Consider the following 21,266-nt stretch of genomic DNA (forward strand, 5'->3'; position numbering starts at 1 on the left):
TGCAAGGTGTTGCAGGAAGAATCTGGCCCACAGGCTGGGGGTTGAGCACCCCAGTCTAGGTTCTTTTCCACTATCTCCCTCTTCCTTATGATACCCTAAAACTCTCCCTGCATCTTCAAAGAGGTATTTCTGTATCATTTAGACCCACTGGGACACATCTTTCTGCTGTGTTCTGCCTTTTTGCACCTGCCCAGCCACAACAATAAGGACCAAGCAGAGAAGGACCCCCAGAATAATGTAGATGACAATGGGCACCATGTCTCCCCCACTGTCTGTTGGAGGTGGATCTGAAAGGAAACAAGCATAGGAGCAGTAGAGACTCTTCTCTGAAAGACAAATGAATCTCAAAGGAACATCCCCAGTTACTAATTGTATTGTATGTGGCCAAAAGGTCAAATACTGAGAAACAGGAGAGCAACTCACATGCTAGAGCAAGAGTCAGGAGCCCAGGCACATGAGCAGAAAACCACTGAGCAGCAATGCCTATCAGTCAGCCTGCCCTGCAGGACCCACCCCAGGTGCCATTGCCTCATAAATTTCAGACTCTCAGTCAAGAAGCTCCTTCTCTGAGAGCAGATTTACAACTCATTTCTCAGGAAAATGCAGCACTTCTTGGAAGGGGGTTCTTTACCTGTTCCCTTTGGGGAAGTTGTCATTCCTGTTGCATCTGCAAAGGGACAACGAAGAAGGGTTGGAGTCTGAAAGAAGGGAGAGGTAAAGCATTATCTACCAAAGGGATGGTCCCCCTGTGTGACTGCAGGTGGAACTGGCACATCACATATACATTCTCCCTTAAGCAGTGCAGGGACATTTCCAGGCTAACTGAGGAAAGAAGTCCCCCTGTGCTTTAGGAGCAGTGGGGACAACAGTAATAAACTAGAACACCGGAGCCTCAGATGAGAGCAGGGGCTCCATGGGCTGACACATGAGCACATCTGGGCCCTCCAAGGTTACTCCCCTCGCCATCCGTTCCTGTGGCCAAGGAATGGGGGACTGCTATGTGGTTAGGGAGGGGTATCCAACACCCCCCCACAGAAAGCTCCAAGCTTTCTAACTATCCTGTCACTCACTGTTACTGCTGCCAAGGTGCTGCCAGCTCTTACTGCATAATGGATTGAACAGAGATCCACAGTGCAAATAACTAGATTAGCTTTATTGACTATGCCCAGGTGATAAGGCTACCTGACAGTGGGATGGGTGCAAGGACAACAGATTCAAAGTTTTCCACCATTATGCATCTTATATACAAATACATATACACTATTAGGCTAATCATTAGCTAACACAGTTAGTTACATAGGTGAATTTCCTGAACAGGTAATATCTGCCACCTAAATTATTTTTGCTCCAAAAATCTCCATGAACTATAACTTAGTTTGTTATAATTCTGCTATCCCAGCTAATGGCTAGTCCACTCCTACCTGATCCTTCCCAGCCATATTTGGAGCCTCCTTAGGTAGTTCTAACAGTTGCCCATCCTCTGCAGGTTAGACCACCATCAAGCAAGCAGTCAGCCTGGAAATTGCTGTCACCTTTCTACCACTATCCAAATTTCCATATCAGCACAAAGTGCAAGCAAACAGTTGTCCATATTCTCTGTCACACCACAAATGCTGAAGTTTGTGGCATAACAGAAAGTAGTAATAGATCAGGTGGGTTTATAACAGCCCCGGTATGTTTGCTTATGGCAGAAGTGCTCAGGCAGCATAAACCTGCCCAGGCACTCCTGGCTCCCTGAGGCAGGTGCTCTTCAGGATGGAGGGGGCTGATCCTTCACACCCCAGGAATTCCCAGGCAGGATTGGCCCCTCAAGCCTTAGAAACACCAGCCTTGCTTTCCCAGCTTAACCAGATGCATCCCTCCAGGGACATCACTTGCAAACATGCACCCTGTGCAGGGTTCAGGAAAATCCCTCTGCAGGGGATTTCCCCAAATGCCCTGCAAGCATGGAGTCCTGGGGGAGGAGATTCCTGAGTGGGTGCACCTTCTACATTGTTAGCACCCCATTCCTGACAGCAGTGTGATACACAGGATGCAACATGGAGTAGGGACCTGTTTTGGGAGCTCCCCCTCACCATTGCACTTGCAGACACAGGTGAACAAGTGCCCTGCTAAAGGGTTTCCCCATGAAGGCCTGCAGGAGCAGAGGGGGAACCAGGCATATCGGTAGATGTCAATCAGTTGTGCCACAACCTATCACAGCACAGCCAATCACACTCCACTGACAATATCTTTTTCTAGCCTCACATACCATCTCTGCAGGAAACTTTCCTAACTGAATCTTTCCAACCTGTCGAGTGAGGCTTGTACTCACCAGAGCAATTCACAGCAGCATCTTCTTTATGGTGGCAGTTACCGTCCTCCCAGTGCTTCGCATGACAGTGCCACAGAGATGACTCTGTCCCTCAACAGTCCAACTTCTCCAGCCAGATGGGGCCAGACCCCTCCCTGAATGCCGCTTTGCCCAGGGCAGACACAGCAGGTCCACAGCCCAGTTGTTTACACACGACATCTGCATCTGCCATGTCCCAGGAGTCATCACACACCGTTCCCCAGGAGCCGTGGTGCCAAACCTCCACTCTCCCTAAGCATCCATCCTCTCCTCCCACAACACGGAGCTTTTCCTTGTCTGGGAAAGGCAGAAACCTCACATGTTACTGGGACAGCTGGGAAGGTCGTTAGAATTTGAGAAGAGATACAGAGAAGCATTGATACCTGTGCAGTTTGTAGAGGATGGGCATGCAGCAAATGAGTTTTGTGTACTGTTTTCTTTTCCTCCTACAGAAATAAATATTGTCGTGAGTGGACTAATTACTGGGTTTTACGAAAAATGATGTAGAATCTATAACCCCTCCACTGCAACACTGTGGACAAGCTTACATGTGTCGGTAAGTCGCCTTAGTGACGTGCTATACTGACGAAGAGATCATGTCCATCTACACATGACCAACAGCTATTTTGCTGCAGCAGTGCACTCCCTCACTGTAGCATGCAATATTTCTCTACCTCAGTGAACGTGAGCACATGTGTGCAGGTGCAGTTGTACATCTGAGGGTGTTGGTGTATCATCTGGGCATGTATGTGTGTTTAAAGATTCTTTTAGAGTTACCACTGCAAGCAATGTGGGTCTCTTCTATCCGGTCATCGCACGACTGAAGATCCCACGGCTCTGATGGGCACTGCCAAAGGGAACCGTGATGCTCACAGCACTCAGTGTGGTCCAGCCATGTGGGACCAGAACCTTCTCCATAGGCAAATGCTTTTGCAAGTGCCCCTCCAACTCCACAGCTGAGCTGCTTGCATATAATTTCAATGGTGATTTCAGTCATTTGACTGGAGCAAACTCTCCCCCATGTCCCATTGTAGAAAACCTCCAACCGTCCAGCACAGTCACCACCATCCACCAGCCTCAGATCCATGAACTCTAGAAGGAAATGCAAAAAAACAACTTGTACTGACCTGATCCTGATCAAACCTGCAGTATGCACACTGAAATCCCAGCGATCATGGCCAGCTCTATGCAGGGCAATTATGAGAAAAAGCAGCATTTTAATAATGACTTTCATAAATGGGAAGACAAGAAAAAGAAATAAGCATCAAGGGAAGACCTCTATCATTCTTATTTCTCCCCTCAAAAATTTGACTCCTCTTCAGCAGCACTCTAATAATGACTTTCATGTGATGGTAAGTGAGAAAGAAAGATAGACAATCAAAGAGGATCTCTATCATTCTCATCTCTCCACTCCAGTATACCCCTGGTAACCAGGCTCATGTGAGCAGTTACAGAACAGATCTGAACAGAGCACTCCTGCATCCTCTTTGTGTCGGCAGTTGTGCTGGCCCCAGCTCCTGGAAGGACATGCCCAGAGCTCCGACTCATTCCCAGCGCATTTCACATCATCCAGCCAGATCTGCCCTGAGCTTTCCCCATAGCGAGCAGAGGCAGATGCCACAATGGTGTGTCCACATCCCAGCTGTTGGCAAACTACACTGGCATCAGTCAAATCCCAGGAATCGTCACAGACAGTCCCCCAGGTGCCCTGGTAATAAATCTCCACTCTCCCAGCACAGTGACCTGCCCCATTCACCAGTCTGATCCTCCTGTTTCCTGTAAGGAGAAATCCCAGCAATTAATGGGCAAATTAGTGATACCTGAATAGTTTTCATGTAAATCATTCTGCTTTAAAAAGGTTCATACATTGAAATGACTTAAAAACCTGTACTTACAAGTAAAAATAAAGGAAACACCTGCAAAGTTACAACACAAGAAGATACTGGACAGGAAATAATTCAGGCTCATAAATAGTGTGTGCCTCCCTCTACCCCCATCAGAGGTATAAGAAGCAGAATAATTGCATCCATGCTTTGGAACTTGCCATATTGTTATCCTGCCAACCAAAAAAATTACTGATTTGACCCTTGTGTTAACATCTCTATGCATCCGAGTGAGATCACTTCAAAGTAGGCTGGTGGCAAGTTCTACAATGGTCATATTTCTGCTCAACTGTGGATTTCAGGAGTTAGGACAGCAAGCAGGCCAAACAGCCCCCAGCTCAACAGGGGTAAGTGTCTGACTGCCTACTGATTAGCACCACGTCTTTCAGAGCACACAAGACTGGTCAATATGACAGTTGCCTCCCTGTTAGTCCTGGGCCTCTGACTGCTTGGGTAGCAGCGGCCTTTGTCTGCTCGGCCCTCTGGCAGGATGGCAGGTAGGAGCTGACCCTGAACCAATGGTAATAATGGCTATGGCAACATCGCAGGAGACAGTGACTGTGGCTGTGACACTGATGACAACAATGGAGGCACTTCCTGCCCTTCCTGGTGGGAGAGGGGAAGGGGAAGAAAACATGGAGGGACCTGCAGGAATCAACAATGCTCACTTGTGAGGATAAGTGTCACAGCAGAGCTTCTCTCTGGTACTGGGAAATTGGAGATGAAAAGTCTGGAAATCAGTCAAACTGTGCTTCAGAAGATACTGAAAGTCTGCCCATCAGACCTAAACAGCTTCATTTCTATATCTCTGGGACTAGACTAGGATCTGAGTTTTAGGAGCCAAAAAGGCTATCAGAAATTTCTAGGCAGCTTTCAAAAAGCCAAGGGCAACCCAGTACTGATGTACACTGTTTTTAGTGTGGCGCAAATAATCGAGAGAGAATGGTAGAAATTAAAATACATTCACTGAAACAGACTTATCAATATAGGTAAAGATGCACTCTGAGGAAATAAGAAAGATCAGTAAAATAGGGGCTAAAAACAGGATATGAACAGGCACTTGGATGGCCCAAGCCCTTCTAAAGCAGACCCCACATCCCCTCAAGTCCAGGAGGAGTATACAGTCTCCTCACATTGGTAGAAGCAGGTGCTAACTGCAGTGTTACATATTACTATGGAAAGCCAACATTTTGTCCTAAATGTGGCAAACAGGGACTCCTAGCAGCAGCCCACACTTGGCTAATTTCTTCAATGTGCAGGTAAGTGGGGCACATGGCAAAGCAAAGGGAAGGTTTATGGCAATATAATCTGTGTGCAGAGAAAGGGTACCTCTTTAAGATACTTTTGAACCTCAAAATAAAAAGGAAAGGAAAAAACAATCAGGAACATCAAGTCAAGATCCCTTGGGAGATCTCCTACAGGAAAGGGCCCACAGAGTAGGCTTAACATAAGAGGAGGAGGAGGAAGGAAAGAAAATGGAAAGAAAACAATCTGATCTCCCAGCCTGTCTTGCTGACACCCTGACCCACCATGATCCTGGTTCCAAGCCAGACCCCTGTCCTCTGACAGCCAGCTCCCACCTTGTAGTAATCCCCAATATCCCAATCCCATAAACTAGAACTGCTGCTCCAGGCCTCCTGGCTGGTCACTCTGGATAGATCCCTGCTTACTGATCCTGACCCCTGGTCTCATGTTTCAACACTGCCAACATCGGGCACATTAGACCCCTCTCTTTCTGTTCCTGACCCATGACAACTGCAGTCCTTTGCTCCCTGACCTGTCTGTTCCTGATCCCCTGGGTTGTGACCCTGACCGCTTACATCCTGGCTGTACCCATGACAGAAGAAGGTGTTTGTAGGATTTTCACTGGAGTCACCTGAGCAAACAACACTGACGTCTTCTGCTATGCCAGCCTGCATTGCCTCAGACAGGGAGTTGTTACAGAGCATCAGATTAAACTCATGTCCAGCACACTGGACACTTCTGAACCCCACAGGACCTGTCCCACGCTCAGACTTTGCAGGTTGATAGGCTTTCTCAGCAGCTCCACATTGGAGCTGACTGCACACCACAATGGCATCATTCGTGTCCCACTGATCATCCAGGACTCTGCTCCATGTTCCACCGAGGGAAATCTCAACTTGCCCATCACACCGACTCTCTCCATTCAACAGTATAAGTGATTCAGAGCGACCTGGCCTCAGGAGAGAGAGAAAATGAATTCAACATCACTTCCTACATTCCATTACATAACATGCAGAACGTATGCATGAAATTACATTGGTTATCAAATACTCAGAGAACTACAGTGATAAGAAGAACAACTGCTGTTACGAGGATTACAGGAAAATCCTTCATCAGAATTTTTATACTCAAGGCTAGAGCCCTGGCAGGGAGTTGTTAGCCAGGACCTCCGATTAAGTGCATTCCTTGAGGCCAAGGAACAACACTGGACTTTTGCTTGTCAGCCATCAGAGCTCTCTTGGCAGGGAGTGTGGAAAGATCAGACCCTATACCTGAAGTAGCTCTACTGGCAAAACCCCTGGAATGGATGCAGCTTCTGCTTTCTCCTTGCAGAGCTTCTGTTGTCAGGGGTGAAGGTGTAGCCTGAGGAAGGTAGAGAGAAGATACCATAGCTTTGACTTCTGCTGGGAGACATCCCAACTGGTGATTGAAGGTGTCTCGGTGTCTAAAAATATGCTTCACTCCTCTGCATCTGCTGCCAGAAATTCTAGCAGCAAACAGTAGCTATGGCCACCAAGATGCTAAAGGATATGTTCACCTGCATGCTTCTAGTAGCTCTGAGCAGTCCAGTCAGCTGCCATGTGCCACATTACGAAGTATAATTTAAGATACCACCTGCTGAATGAACCATGGCAAGTGCCTGAAGGAGTGAGGGTGTCTTGACTCTCATTGGGGTAGTGGGTGGTAGCAGGAGTTTTCAGTGAAGATAAAGTAATTCTTGTGGCAGAGGGGAAGGTTCTTCTACTAAAGGGCTATGCATCAGCTTTCCCCATTCAGTACATTCCTTGCCCTCTCTGCAGAGAATGGAGAAGTGGTCTCACAGAGGAGGGTGATGCTAGTGGCCAAGACAACAGAGCTATGACATAGCAGTAGTGATCATAAGGTCCAATATACACAGTGAATGACAAGAACTACACAACACGTTATATTCTGGAACAACAAGCAATCCCTGTAGACTATGTCTCTCTCTGAGTAACTGAACTGGCTAGCTATTTCACTAAGAAACCTTGCCCCAATTACCAAATCATCTAAATTAGGGAGCATCTCTAAGTAATAACTATCACTGTAATAGGCTCTTGCTCCATTGCACTAAGAAAGCATAACAGAAGTGACTATATAAAAGCAGTGACTATATAAATAAAAGCAGTGTCCTCTTAGATATTCCTCCCCTACGAAGCAGAGGAGGGAAGTGGAAACCGGCTTTGTGGAACATTCTTGTACCAGTGTTATTTGGGGCCAGAGCCATTGTTTCTCTGCTCACCTGAGCAAATCACACTGACATCACGGTCATGGAAACACTGAGAGACTCCCAGGGCAGTAACCGGGCAGTGCCATAAATGGGGTTCAGTCCCATTACAGTGGAATGTGTCTCTCCAGAACGGCCCCGTTCCTCTCCCAAAATGCCCTCCTCCTGGAGCTGACACTGCAAATCCACAATCAAGCTGACGACAGAGAACGTGGGCATCTGATAAATCCCAGCGCGAGTCACACATGGTGCCCCAGGCACCGAGCACCTGGACCTCCACTCTCCCCAAGCACTGTGTGCTGCCGTTCACCAGCCTGAACCCTGTGAACCCTGAGGAGAAGAGAAGATGGACAGTGATTAGAGAGGAGCACAACAGTCCATGTCCCCATTTTATACCAAATAGTCAAAGAATGGGAAAACGGAAAGTGACAACCCCTTTCTGATTATCTTGGCTTTTCAGGGATTTTACCACACATGGATTCCAATTCTGCTGTCCTTCCTTCCAACAAAGGAATATTTCTTTGTTGGTCTACCCAAGCTCAAGATTCATATCAATGCTGTCTTGGTGTTGTGTATGTAGGCTTGAAAGGGTGAGCCTTTGTTGGGAAGGTCAGCTTATTAATAAACAAACAAACAAACAAAAAAATCAATTCTAATAAAATAAAAGCTGTATCTGTGTCTCTTTCTGTCCATAACGCTCTGGGCCAACTGCACATGTGCCACCCAGAGGGCGGGTGCTGATTGGCTGGCCCAGGGGGCCCGGGCACAACTGTGCAGCGGGGCTCAGGGGAGCGATCAGATGTGGTCAAAGGCCAGGGAGCCTGCACAGAGCTAGTGTTTGCAGCATTTCATCCCTCTGGGGGTTGAAAACTACAGGAAATTAGGACTAGTTCATGATCTCAGGATGACAAGTGAATTAGACAGTGACTCTGTGTTAGGAATGCAATGCACACACCTGAATGAGCAAATGATTGCCCCTTCTCCTTCATTGAGCTGTAGTCAATCTCTTCATACACAGCCTCAGAGAAGGGCTGCATGAATTTTCTGGATGCTGAAAGCAAAGAGTATGTGGTTAGTAGAACACAAGGTGGGAAATACTATTAAACCTTTCTGCCACAGGTCAGTGAGGGACTGTCAGCAGTTCTTCTTTTTTAGCCCAGAAAATATCCCAGTCCAGACAATAAATGTGACCCTTTCAAAATTTCTTTGGAGATGCTTCTTTTATCTTTTGCACCAGCACAACATCTCTCCTCTTAAAATGTCTGTTTTCTTTTCATTTCATTACTGCATATTATTGCCCATGCAGCAGCTTCAATAATTCCTCTCCCAACATGAAGTTTACATTCCAGGAATAACAACACTTATTCCTCTGCTTTCCAAAGTTCTCATACCTACAGATGTATTTGTCTGTAGGACTGAATCCTACAGATGCAACTAGTGAGGATAATCACTATCCAATATTGCTCAGAGCTGTTGTTCACTCACCTATATTCTCACATATTTCCACAGGATTTCCAATTGTTCTAGGTCATTGGTGCTCGCATTTTTTTGCCCCATTGGCCATAAGAATGGTGCAAGACCAGTTTGCAGGCTGAATAAAGCCCCGTGCCAGCCCTGTATACCAATTTCTGGCCCTGGCCTCCATGCTCTCTCCACCCAGCAAAACCCTCATCCTAGCCAGGCAGGGGCAGTGGGAGAAGCACTGGAGCTCAAACCTGGCAGGATGGAGATGGTGCAGAGCTCTGTGCCATGCTGTCCATCTAAAATCAGGATGCGGAGCTCCCTGCTCCCCGCACCTAGGCCCCACGAACTGGAATCGGACCCCGTGCTGCTCTGCATGTTCAATCTAGCACTTGGGGCCACATTCGGCAAGTCTTCCCACAGGATCCATTGGGATACCATGGGTTTGAATTGCATGGTGCTGAGGGAAGGATCTGGCCCACAGGCTGGGGGTTGAGCACCCCAGTCTAGGTTCTTTTCCACTATCTCCCTCTTCCTTATGATACCCTAAAACTCTCCTTGCAACTTCAAAGAGGTATTTCTAATATCATTTAGACACACTGGGACACACCTTTCTGCTGCACTCTGCCTTTTTGCACCAGCCCAGCCAGAATGATAAGGACCAAGCAGAGAAGGACCCCCAGAATAATGCAGATGACAATGGGCACCATGTCTCCCCCACTGTCTGTTGGAGGTGGATCTGAAAAGAAACAAACATAGAAGCAGTAGAGACAATTCTTTGAAAGACAAATGAATCTCAAGGGAATGTCGCCAGTTACTAATTGGACTATAAATAGTCAAAGGTCAAATACTGAGAGACAGGAGAGTAACCCACATGCTAAAGTAAGAGTCAGGAGCCCAGGCACATCAGTGGAAAGCCACTGAGTAGCAATGCCTATCAATCAGCATGCCCTGCAGGACACAGCCCAGGTGCCATTGCCTCATAGGTATCAGACTTTCGGTCAAGAAGCTCCTTCTCTGAGAGCAGATTTACAACTCATTTCTCAGGAAAATGCAGCACTTATTGGAAGGGGGTTCTTTACCTGTTCCCTTCGGGGAAGTTGTCATTCCTGTTGCATCTGCAAAGGGAAATAGAAGAAGGGTTGGAGTCTGAAAGAAGGGAAACGTAAAGCGTTATCTACCGAAGGGATGGTCCCCCTGTGCGGCTGCAGGTGGAACTGGCACATCACATATATGTTCTCCCTTCAAGTGGGGCAGGGACAGCTCTGGGCTAACTGAGAAAGAAGTCCCCATGTGCTTTAGGAGCAGTGGGGACAATACTAATAAACTAGAACACCGGAGCCTCAGATGAGAGCAGGGGCTCCATGAGCTGACACACGAGCCCTCCTGGGCCCTCCAAAGTTACACCCCTCACCATCCATTCCTGTGGCCAAGGAACAGGGGTCTGATACATGGCTGGGCAGGGGGATTCAGAACCGCGCCACAGAAAGTTGCATACTTTATCAAAAACCTGTCAGTCACTGTTACTGCTATTAAGGGGTGGCCTGCTCTTACTGCATAATGGTTTGAACACAGATCCACAGTGCAAATAACTAGATTAGCTTTATTCATTATGCCCAGGTGATAAGGCTGCCTGGCAGAGGGATGGGTGCAAGGACAAGAGATTCAAAGTTTTCCACCATTCTGCATCTTATATGCTAATACATATACACTATTCGGACAATCGTTAGCTAACACAGTTAGGAAAGCTGGTTTTCCCTCACTCAGACACACTCCAAGTTAGGGCTCAGCAACCAGGTGTATCTGTAGATGCCCATGGTGCACAATCAGTTGTGCCACAACCAATCACAGCACAGCCACTCATGCTCCACTGACATCATCTCTTTCTAGCCTCACATACCATCTCTGCAGGAAGTTTTCCTTATTGAATCCTGCCAAGCCTGTCCACGGAAGCTTGTACTCACCAGAGCAATTCACAGCAGCATCTTCTTTATGGTGGCAGTTACCGTCCTCCCAGTGCTTCGCAGGACAGTGCCACAGAGATGACTCTGTCCCTCGACAGTCCAACTTCTCCAACCAGATGGGGCCATCCCCTTCCCCGAATGCTGCTCCACTCAAGGCAGACACAGCAGGTCCACAGCCCAGTTGTTTACACACAACATCCACATCCGCCATGTCCCAGGAGTCATCACATACTGTTCCCCAGGAGCCACGGTGCCAAACTTCCACTCTCCCTGAACAGCCGTCCTCTCCTCCCACAACACGGATCTTTTCTGTGTCTGGGAAAGGCAGAAACTTTACACATTACTGAGAGAGCTGGTAATGTCCTTAGGGACTGAGAAGATATAAAGAGAAGCATTCATACCTGTGCAGTTTGTAGAGCCTGGGAATGCAGCGAATGGGTTTTGTGGTCTTTTCCCTTTTCCTCCTACGGAAACAAATACTACCGTGAGTGGACTAATTACTGTGTTTCATGCAAAATAAAGTAGAATTAATACATGAAAACTTAAGTAGAATCTATAACCTCTCCACTGCTACACTGTGGGCATGGTTACATGTGATGCTACGTCACTGTAGTGATGCACTCAGCTGACATGGAAATCATGTGCATCTATACATGACCAGCAGCTACTTCGCTGCAGTACTGCACTCCTTCACTATAGCGTGCTGCAATGGCCATATAGCAGCTAAAAATAACCAGGCACCCAACGTACAACACAGTACAAGCTGCTCTTGCGCTGTGCTTTAGTACTTCCAAAAGGAAGTACTACAGCACCTGCCCTCCCCAGATGAGCCACCCACGGCCCCATGCTGCTCCCAGCTCGGACCCTGCAGCTGTGCATTGCAGCCCTGGGCCCCAAGCCCCACCCAGATGGACAGCAGCCTCAGCCTGCACCTGCCCTGGGTACACATCTGGGGGCACGGGTCCCCCCTGTCCCCTGGGAGTGCATGTAGTGGCAGGGAACAGCCCCGTCCAAGCCCACAACAGGGAGGCAGCAGGGGCAACGGGCTACAGACCTGGGTCCATACCCCTGGCAGCTGGGGGCCCCTTCCAGCAGGGCTGGGGGAGCAGGGGGAACCAGCGAGGCTGTGGGGGCTGTGGCTGGGGAGTGAGTGCCATCAGCAGGGCTGGGGATGGGGGCGGGGAGGATGTGGGGTGGCCTTTAATTTTAATCACAGATTTTAGTTTTTTTAGCAGAGTTGTGATTTTGTATGACAGAAAACTGGGATCCCTGGTCATTAGGCATAAAATGGAAACCTGTGCAAAGTCATCGGTTACCAAGAGTTACAAAATACCTAAGATACTGCAGTGTCTCTCCCAGTCCATATTGTGTAATAGGTTTGATATCTTTCATAACCCAGGTGGACAGTTATGGAAAACTGCAGCATTTTAATAATGACTGACATAAATGGGAAGGCAAGAAAGAGAAATAAACAGCCAGGGTGGATCTCTATCATTCTTATCTCTCCCCTCAAAGATTTGCCCCCTCTAGTATATCACTTCTTACCAGGTTCATGAGAGCAGCTATACAACAGACCTGAACAGAGCACTCCTGCATCCTCTTTGTGTCGGCAGTTGTGCTGGCCCCAGCCCCCGGAAGGACATGTCCAGAGCTCGGACTCATCCCCTGAGCATTTCACATCGTCCAGCCGGATCTGCCCTGAGCCTTGCCCGTATCGAGCAGAAGGACATGCCTCAATGGCGTATCCACATCTCAGCTGTCTGCAAATCACATTGGCATCAGACAAGTCCCAGGAATCATCACAGATGGTCCCCCAGGTGCCCTGGTAATACACCTCCTCTCTCCCAGCGCAGAGACCTGCCCCATTCAATAGTCTGATCCTCCTGCTTCCTGTAAGGAGCATATTATTTGCTCCTGTAAGGAGAAATCCCAGCAATTAAAGGGCAAATTAATGATAACTAAATAGTTGCCATGGAAATCATTCTGATATTTAAGGGAAGTGGGGGGAACAGAACAGGGCATACCCAGGCCCACCAGCATGTGCAGGTGGAAGCACACCATGGGCTGCTCTGACACAAGTGGGCTTGGCTGGGCCCCATGTGGGGTGCACCACCCAGGTGAGCTCTCCTCCACATGCCCCCCACTCCCCTACCCCTCACCCCTGGCAGGTTCCCAGGACCTAGCATCTAGGCAGCCACCCCCACCCCCAACACACACACACATGCACACCCTGCACCAACACACCACTCCCCACCCCAGAGGAGCTCTCACTGCCCCATGACCCAGTCCCATGTTCCTAGCCTCGCCCACCCCTCCTGCTGCCTAACACTGCTCACTGCGTGCCCACAGCCCCATAGAGGGTTTGGTGAGTTGCTGGCGGGGGGTTCTGAATCGGCCAGTAACAGCTCATCAAAACTCCATGTTCGCTGCAGACCTAAATAATTGCCCCCTCCTAGCGTACATCCTGGCTGTACCCCTAACAGAAGAGGGTGTTTGTAGGATTTTCAGGGGAAGTCACCTGAGCAAACAACACTGACGTCTTCAGCTATACCAGGCTGCATTGTCTCAGACAGGGAGGTGTTACACAGGGTCAGATTAGACTCGTGTCCTGCACACTGAACACTTCTAAACCCCACAGGACCTGTCCCACGCTCAGACTTCGCAGGGTGATAGGCTTTCTCAGCAGCTCCACACTGGAGCTGCCTGCACACCACGCTGGCATCATTCATGTCCCACTGATCATCCAGGACTCTGCTCCATGTGCCACCAAAGGAAACCTCAACTCGCCCATCGCACCGGCTCTCTCCATTCAACAGTATGACTGATTCAGAGTGACCTGCCCTCAGGGAAGACGGAAAATGCATTGAACACCACTCTTTGTTCTGAATTACATAAAATGAAGAATGCATGCATGAAATTACCATAAATTGTCAAACATTCAGAGAACTGCAGTGATAAGATGAACAACTGCCATTACAAGGATTTTAGGAAAATCCTTCATTAGAATTTTAATACTCAAGGCTAGAGCCCTGGCAGAGAGAGTTGCTGGCTAGGATGTCTGATTAAGTGTATTCCTTGAAGCCAAGGAATAACACTGACCTTTTGATCCTGTCAGCCAGCAGAGCTCTCTTGGCAAAGGGTATGACAAAATAAGACCCTATGGCTAATGTAGCTCTGCTGCAAAACCCCTGATATGGATGCAGCTTCTGCTTTCTCCTTGCAGAGCTTGTGTTGTCAGGGATGAGGGTGTAGCTCCAGCAAAAGGAAAACCCCTGCCATCAAATGGCCCCAGCAGCTTTGTAATGATGCCATCATTAAAATATTAGCAGGCTCCTCTCCCCACACCACTGTAGCAATGTAGCCTGAGGAAGGCAGACAGAAGAGCCTACAGCTTTGCCTTCTGCTGTGAGGCATTCAGATAGCACTAAGCTGATCGAAGGTGTCTCGGTATCTAAAAACATGATTCACACAGCTGCATCTAATGCCAGAAATTCTAGAAGCAAACAGTAGACATGACCACCGCGATGCTAGAGGGCATGTTCACTTCCATTCAGCTACTATGACCAAGAATAGAGAGGTATGGCACAAATCTAGTAATCATCAGATTCAGTACACATGAACAAGTGTAAATGAGAATTACACAAGTTTTATTCTTCAACAATAAGCAGTCCCTATAGACTCTATATCTATCTCTGACTGACTGACTAGCTATTTAACTGAGAGACCATCTCCCAGTTACCAAATCAACTAAATTAGGGAGCATCTCCAAATAATAACTATTACTTTAATAGGTTTTTGCTGCATTGCACTAAGAAAGCATACCAGAAATGGCAACATATGAAAGCCGTGTCTTCTGAAATAGGTCTCCACTATGAAGTGGGGGAGGAAAGTGAAAAGGGTTGAGTTGAAAATGTCTGTACCAGTGGCATTTGCAGCCTGAATCATAGTTCCTAATGGGCAAGGAAAAGAAAGGAAATGCAAGGAGAAGAACTCAGAATATGCACATTGATATGATAAAGTATTCTGGGCACTGGCACAAAGCTACCAAATACATCCCTTGCTGGTCTTGTGGGTCAACATCCTTAATGCTATGTCACTAGCAGGAAGTACATCTAGAGAACTGAATATTAATGCATAGGCCTCTACAGCTGAGCTAAAAAACCCGCTACTTGAGCCAAAGCTGTAGGAAGCTCACCCTTTCTGTGGGTGTGTCTACATGTGTGCTTTACTGTGCATTGGATTAATATAATGCTCAGTAAAGCATCACCATCTACACGTACATGGCAATTACTATGCAGTAGGTTAATGTAAAGCACCGTTTGCTAGTACTGACAGATACAGGTATCAGCCAACAGTTCTTTACATTAACATGTCTGAATGCATGTATAGATACTGACCCAGGAGAATATTGCTCCTGGTGAGCTCAGGCAGCAGGGGGCCACAACTGCTGCTCAGCTCTGGAGGCAGTTCCAAGTGGCACAGAGATGCCCCTGGAGCCAGGTAAAGCTCCTGCCCTGCCCTCTAGATCTAGAGGCTAGCCCTGAGCTCCATGCTGCTCAGAGCTGCCACCAGAGCTGGGGCCAGATCACCCCACAACCCCCTGGAGCCTAGGTCTGAACCCCCATTGCCCCTGCCAACCCAAGGCTGCCCCTGAAGTCCCCTCCCAGCTTACGGTTGACTCCCTGTACCTCCTGCCAGCCCACAGCTGATCCCCAGTACACTTTACAAGGCCAGGGCTACCCCGATTCCTCCTGCCAGCCTGGTACATGGAGCTCCCCCTGGATGCAGGAGTCGTGCAGAGCAGGGGTGGACCAGTCCTGGACTAAGCTGCTCCTCTCGGTCTCAGTCTGCTCCCAACTCAGGCGCATGAGAGGACATGAGCCTGGTCACAGTTTAATGCACCTGAATTTTCTATGCAGAAAATTCAGGCTTGTCCTGTATTGCCTATCTACTAATCCTTTGTTGTTTCTACACTCACCTGAGCAAATCACACTAACATCATGGTCATGTGAGCATTGAGAGGCCCCCAAGGCAATAACTGGGCAGTGCCACAAATGGAGTTCAGTCCCATTACAATAGAATGCGTCTTTCCAGACAGGCCCGGTTCCTTTCCCAAAACGCCCTCCTCGTGGAGTGGACACAGCAAATCCACAATCAAGCTGACGACAGAGAATGTGGGCATCAGATAAATCCCAGCATGAGTCACACATGGTGCCCCAGACACCGAGCACTTGGACCTCCACTCTCCCCGAGCACTGTGTGCTGCTGTTCACCAGCCTGAACCCTGTGAACCCTGGGGGGAAGAAAAGGGAGAAACTGATTAGATAGGAACACACCAGCCTGTGTCCCATTTTATACCAAATAGTCAAAAATAAGGAAGTCCGGAAGAGGCAATCGCTTTCTGACTATCTTGGATTTGAAGGATTTTGCCAGATATGGATTCTACTTTTACTGTCATTGCTTCCAACAAAGTGATATCACTTTGTTACTAAACCCAAGCCCTGGTCTTTTAGGTGACGGTTTGAAGGGTTGATTTGAGGAATTCCTAAGCCTTTGTTGGAAAGGGTAGGATATATATAACTACATAAATACATGCATACATACATAAATGGCTTCCTGCAAATGCAGGGGATTGGATTCAGTGTCTCAGATGGCCCCTGTTGGTCCTATATTTCTATTTTTAACATATCACTCTGAATACTTACATGAACATATGAGGCCAATATCATTTGCATGTGAACCTGTCTGATTCATGGGTGGTGCTCGGGGGCAGTATGCGAGATAAGACTCAGTTCCCACACACTGAAACTCTTCAGTCCAGATTGGCCCTTGTCCTTCTCCAAAGTGAGCTCCTTCTGTGATGGATACAACTGCTCCACACTGTAGCTCATTACAAATCACACTGGCAGCTTTAGGATCAAGGTAGGAATCACTGACAGTAGCCCAAGTGTGTCCATGTCTTATCTCCAGACATCCTGAGCAGGCATTGTCACCTCCAATCAGCCGGGGCTGTTTGTCACCTAGAGTCAATCAATCCATCAATGAATGTAACATTGAAACTCCTTGCCCTCCATTACATCTTTTAGTAGATACAGATGGGTTTTTTAAACATTTTGCATACAAAAATAGTTTTTAAAACAGGGAATTAACTCTCCATACAAGCATTAATTAGCTACCTACCAAATTATTGAATTTTTAACTAATCATGAAGGATAAGGCATATGCATATTTTATGCCATTTCCCTCTATTTTCTGACTTTTTTCTGATATTCTGTTCTACATTGTTACTAAATATTAACACAAATCTGTGGTTTCAATTTCTAGAAGAACAGGCAACAGCTTTAGATAATCCTTCCACTTATACTCAAGAGAAAATACAGGTAAGTAAGGCAGGAGAAGGAATAAGCAAAGCAAAGAGAGCAAGGAAGACAAGAAGTACTAGCCACAAACTGCAAGCTAAGGATCTGTTCCTTGACTCTCTTGCAACGTGCATGATTTGTAGTTGTGAAAATTTATCTGCACCCTCTTTCAAACTCTAATAGCTGTGTGAGCAAAAGAGTTATGGTTTGGTGACACTTCTCATTCATTCTGCACAGCTGAAAAAAACTACATAAGTCTCCAAGTGAAGAAAAGTCTGAGTCTCAAAACTCAGTCTCTGTATTGGAAGGCACATTCTAACAGCCAGACTGATTGTGGAGATGACCACTCACATTGGGAGGTGGCAGTAGCACCATTAGATTTCATCAATTTTCAGGGTGGGAAAGGAACTCAGTAGATCATCGAGTCCAACCACCTGCCCTGGGCAGGAAAGAGTGCTGGGGTCAGATGACCCAGCCAAGTGTTTGTTCAGTCTCTTCATAAAGACCTCCAAGGTAGGGAAGAGCACCACCTCACTTGGAAGCCCGTTCCAGATTCCAGTAACCCTTACCATAAGGAAGTTCTTCCTAAGGTCTAGTCTAAATCTGCTCTCTGTCAGTCTGTGGCTGTTGTTTCTAGTTGCTCCAAAGGGTGCCTTGGTAAAAAGAATATCTGCTATTCCTTGCTGCCCATCCCTGACAAATTTGTAGACAACCACCAAACCTCCTCTCAGCCTTCTCTTACGGAGGCTGAAGAGAACCAGGTCCCTCAGCCTTTCCTCATAGGACCTATCTTGCAGGACCCTAATCATATGAGTGGCCCTCCTCTGGACCCTCTCAAGGCTATCTACAGCCCTTTTCAATTGTGGCGCCCAAGACTGAACACAGTACTCAGGATGCAGTGTCCCCCATAGAGGGAAAGTGTTACCTCCCAAGACCTGTTCATGGTGCACCTATGAATGCATGACAGAGTGCGGTTAGCTCTATCGATCACTTTGTCTCATTGTTGACTCATATTCATCTTTGATTCAACTATGACTCCAAGATCCCTTTCTGCTGCTGTGTGGCTTAGAAAGCCATCCCCCTATCTGTATGTGTGTTGGTGATTCCCTCTCCAAAGGTGCAGTACTCTGCACTTATCCTTTATGAACTATATCCTATTTTGTTCTGCCCACTTTTCCAGCTTGTCCAAATCTACTGAATCCACTCCTTGTCCTCCAGTGTGTCTGCTTTGCACCATAATTTGGTGTCATCCGCAAATTTGGACAGCGTGCTTGCTAAGGCCTTGTCCAAATCACTGATGAAGATGTTGAACAGCACTGGCCCAAGGACCAAGCCCTGGGGAACACCTCTGCTCATGTCCTCCAAGGTTGATACCAATTCATCCACCACCACTCTGGGCGCATCCCATTAGCCAATTTGCCACCCAACTGACTGTATAATCATCTAAGTCACAGCCACTCAGTTTTTTTTATGTAAATGGGATGTGATACTGTATCAAAAACTTTTTAAAAATCCAAGTATCTGACATCCACCTGGACTCCTGCATCTAAGCAGTTTGTGACCTGGTTGTAAATAGAAACACAGTTTGTCAGGCATGATCGACCTGCTATAAATCAATGCTGGTTTCCCTTCTGCATTGCTTTTCCTGCTGGGCTCACACAAGTGTGTTCCATAGTAATTTTTTCACAGGTTTTTTCAAGGATAGAGGTGAGATTAACTGGTCTATAGTTATCCAGATCCTCCTTCTTCCACCTTTTGGAAAATAGGGACCACACTTGCCCTTTTCCAGTCCCCTTGGACATTCTGAGCACCATGAGTGCTCAAACAGTGTTGTCAGTGGTTCTGCTATGACATCAGCCAATTCCTTCAGCACCCTTGGATGAAGATCATGTGGGCCTGCTGACTTGAACATGTCAAGCCCTTCCAAGTACCCCTTCAGTAGGTCAACAGTAACTGTACCTGGGCGGGTATCCCTTTTGTGCCTGTCTATAGTCCAGTTAGGTCATATGTCTTTCTCTGTGTTCAGGAATACTGATGCAAAAAAGTCATTGAAGAGCTCAGCTTTGTCCCTTCTATCTGTCACTAGTTGCCCTAGTCTGTCTTGTAGGGGTCCTATGTTACCCTGAACCCTCTTTTTGCTCCCTATATTCCTGAAAAAGGACTTCTTGTTGTCCTTAATTTGTGTTGCCAGCCTGAGTTCCATTACTGCTTTGGACTTCCTTACTAACTTCCTGCAAGTGCGAGCCAAATAGGTATATTCCTCCTTTCTATCCCCTGCTTCCACAGTTTGTATGCCTCCTTTTTCATACCTAGATGAAAGACTTCAGATTATATAAGGCTCTTGCGTAAAAATGACCTTCAGGATGTTGTAGCTGAAATAACTCTCTATGCTGCTACCAAAGACATCTCTATGCTACTATTACTATGCTCAATTATCTGCTTCCTTGAGTTTCCCCAGACAGCAATGTGGAAAACCTACATCAGATTCACACATTATCCATATAACAGGTTTATACAGCATTCCAGTACAGGTTCTTGGATACTATATATCAGGGGTTGTCAAACTTTTTTATTCCAAGTATCCCCAGTCGTCGGATGTGTGGGGAAGCGGGGTGGCGCGTAGCCAGACACAGAGCAGGGAGGCAGAGACAGACCACCACAATCTCCCAGGAGCAGGGGCAGGGTGGGGCAGAGAAGCTCACCAAGCTGGTGGGTAGTGGCAGCGGCCACCGTGTGCAAGCTTCCCCGCCCCGCAGAGGGGCACTGCTGCCCTCACCATGCCCCAGCCCTACTCCTGGGAGGCAGCAGTGCTCCATCCCTTCCTGCCCACACATACCCCCTAGGACCGTGTCAAGTAACCCTGGCAGGTACTTGGAACTCCCTACTATATATAGGTTAATATAATTTAAGTACACAAATACAACAGCTTATTAAATGCAAAAAACTTTTGAAATTTGAAAATAAAGTAAATCCTACAAACAGTAAATAGGGAAAATGATATTGGGAGAAGTGGATTTAGGTTAATCAAGGGATTCTAAAGATACCGGAATTGGGAATTACACTTGGATTTGTTCGCTCTCAGTGAGCACAACAGTTATAGGAGTTGAAGATATTTCCTCATTTTCATGTTGTTTCACAAGGATGTGAGACATTCTTTTTGAGTCTCTTTTCTTCCGGGACAATTTCCTGACAGGTGGAGGCATGGCTAGTTTGTTACCTGAGCACGTCACTCCAGCATAGAAAGAAGGAGGGCATGTTGACTCCAGAGTGTAGGGAGTTTTCTCGCAAGCCCAAACTGATGCTTCATTACCATGACAAAGAACTCCTGTAACCATGTAGATTCTGGAATCCTCCACAAAATGGCTGGCATCATGGATACTCATTGCAGAGCCACACCCAAGTTGTTTGCAAAGTATCGTAAACTGTTTCATATACGCAGCAGCAGAACATATTTTCATCCAGTGATCTCCAAATTTTACCTCTGTTCTGCCAACACATGGACTGCTACCATTCATCAGCTTCACGTCATTGATCATGCCTTGAAATAGAGAAGCAAGACAGAATTACTGAAGAGCACACTGAGTCATGTACCCCGGCTATTACTACCCAAGCTCAATAAACAGCAGTTGCCCAATATTATGTGAGATAAATACCGGTGGTGTATGGCTTGGTCGTTCACCTCGAAATGTTACCTGTTTTTTTAGCATAGTCACTATCTCTAATTTTGACTACTGGCTAGAAAGCATAGAAACTGGAAGCCAAGAAGTCATGTTATTC

At 47.1% G+C, this 21,266-nt stretch overlaps 1 protein-coding gene across 1 annotated transcript; it reads right to left on the bottom strand.

Annotated features, from left to right (window-relative positions):
- Positions 1-6,163: 6,163 nt before the first annotated feature.
- LOC132250076 (deleted in malignant brain tumors 1 protein-like) lies at positions 6,164-21,025 on the bottom strand. The gene is made up of 8 exons (XM_059726237.1): positions 20,998-21,025; positions 16,109-16,423; positions 13,649-13,738; positions 12,706-13,020; positions 11,127-11,445; positions 10,503-10,526; positions 7,721-8,019; positions 6,164-6,276 (listed from the first exon to the last, which is right to left on the bottom strand). Exons 1-8 carry the CDS (start codon positions 21,023-21,025, stop codon positions 6,164-6,166), a joined length of 1,503 nt encoding a protein of 500 aa, XP_059582220.1.
- Between the last annotated feature and the right edge of the window lie 241 nt (positions 21,026-21,266).

The sequence above is a fragment of the Alligator mississippiensis genome, chromosome 4 (genome assembly GCF_030867095.1).
Source record: "Alligator mississippiensis isolate rAllMis1 chromosome 4, rAllMis1, whole genome shotgun sequence".
NCBI lineage: Eukaryota > Metazoa > Chordata > Crocodylia > Alligatoridae > Alligator > Alligator mississippiensis.

What these genes read in the sequence shown, in the direction of transcription:
- LOC132250076 (XM_059726237.1), bottom strand. Translation starts at nt 21,025, where the DNA reads ATGATCAATGACGTGAAGCTGATGAATG. An exon ending in TGACGTGAAGCTGATGAATG is followed by an intron (nt 16,424 to 20,997) that starts GTAGCAGTCCAT and finishes TCTTCCCCCCAG; the next exon opens with GGTTCACAGGGTTCAGGCTG. An exon ending in TGCAGGAGTGCTCTGTTCAG is followed by an intron (nt 11,446 to 12,705) that starts GTCTGTTGTATA and finishes TGCCTTTCCCAG; the next exon opens with ACACAGAAAAGATCCGTGTT.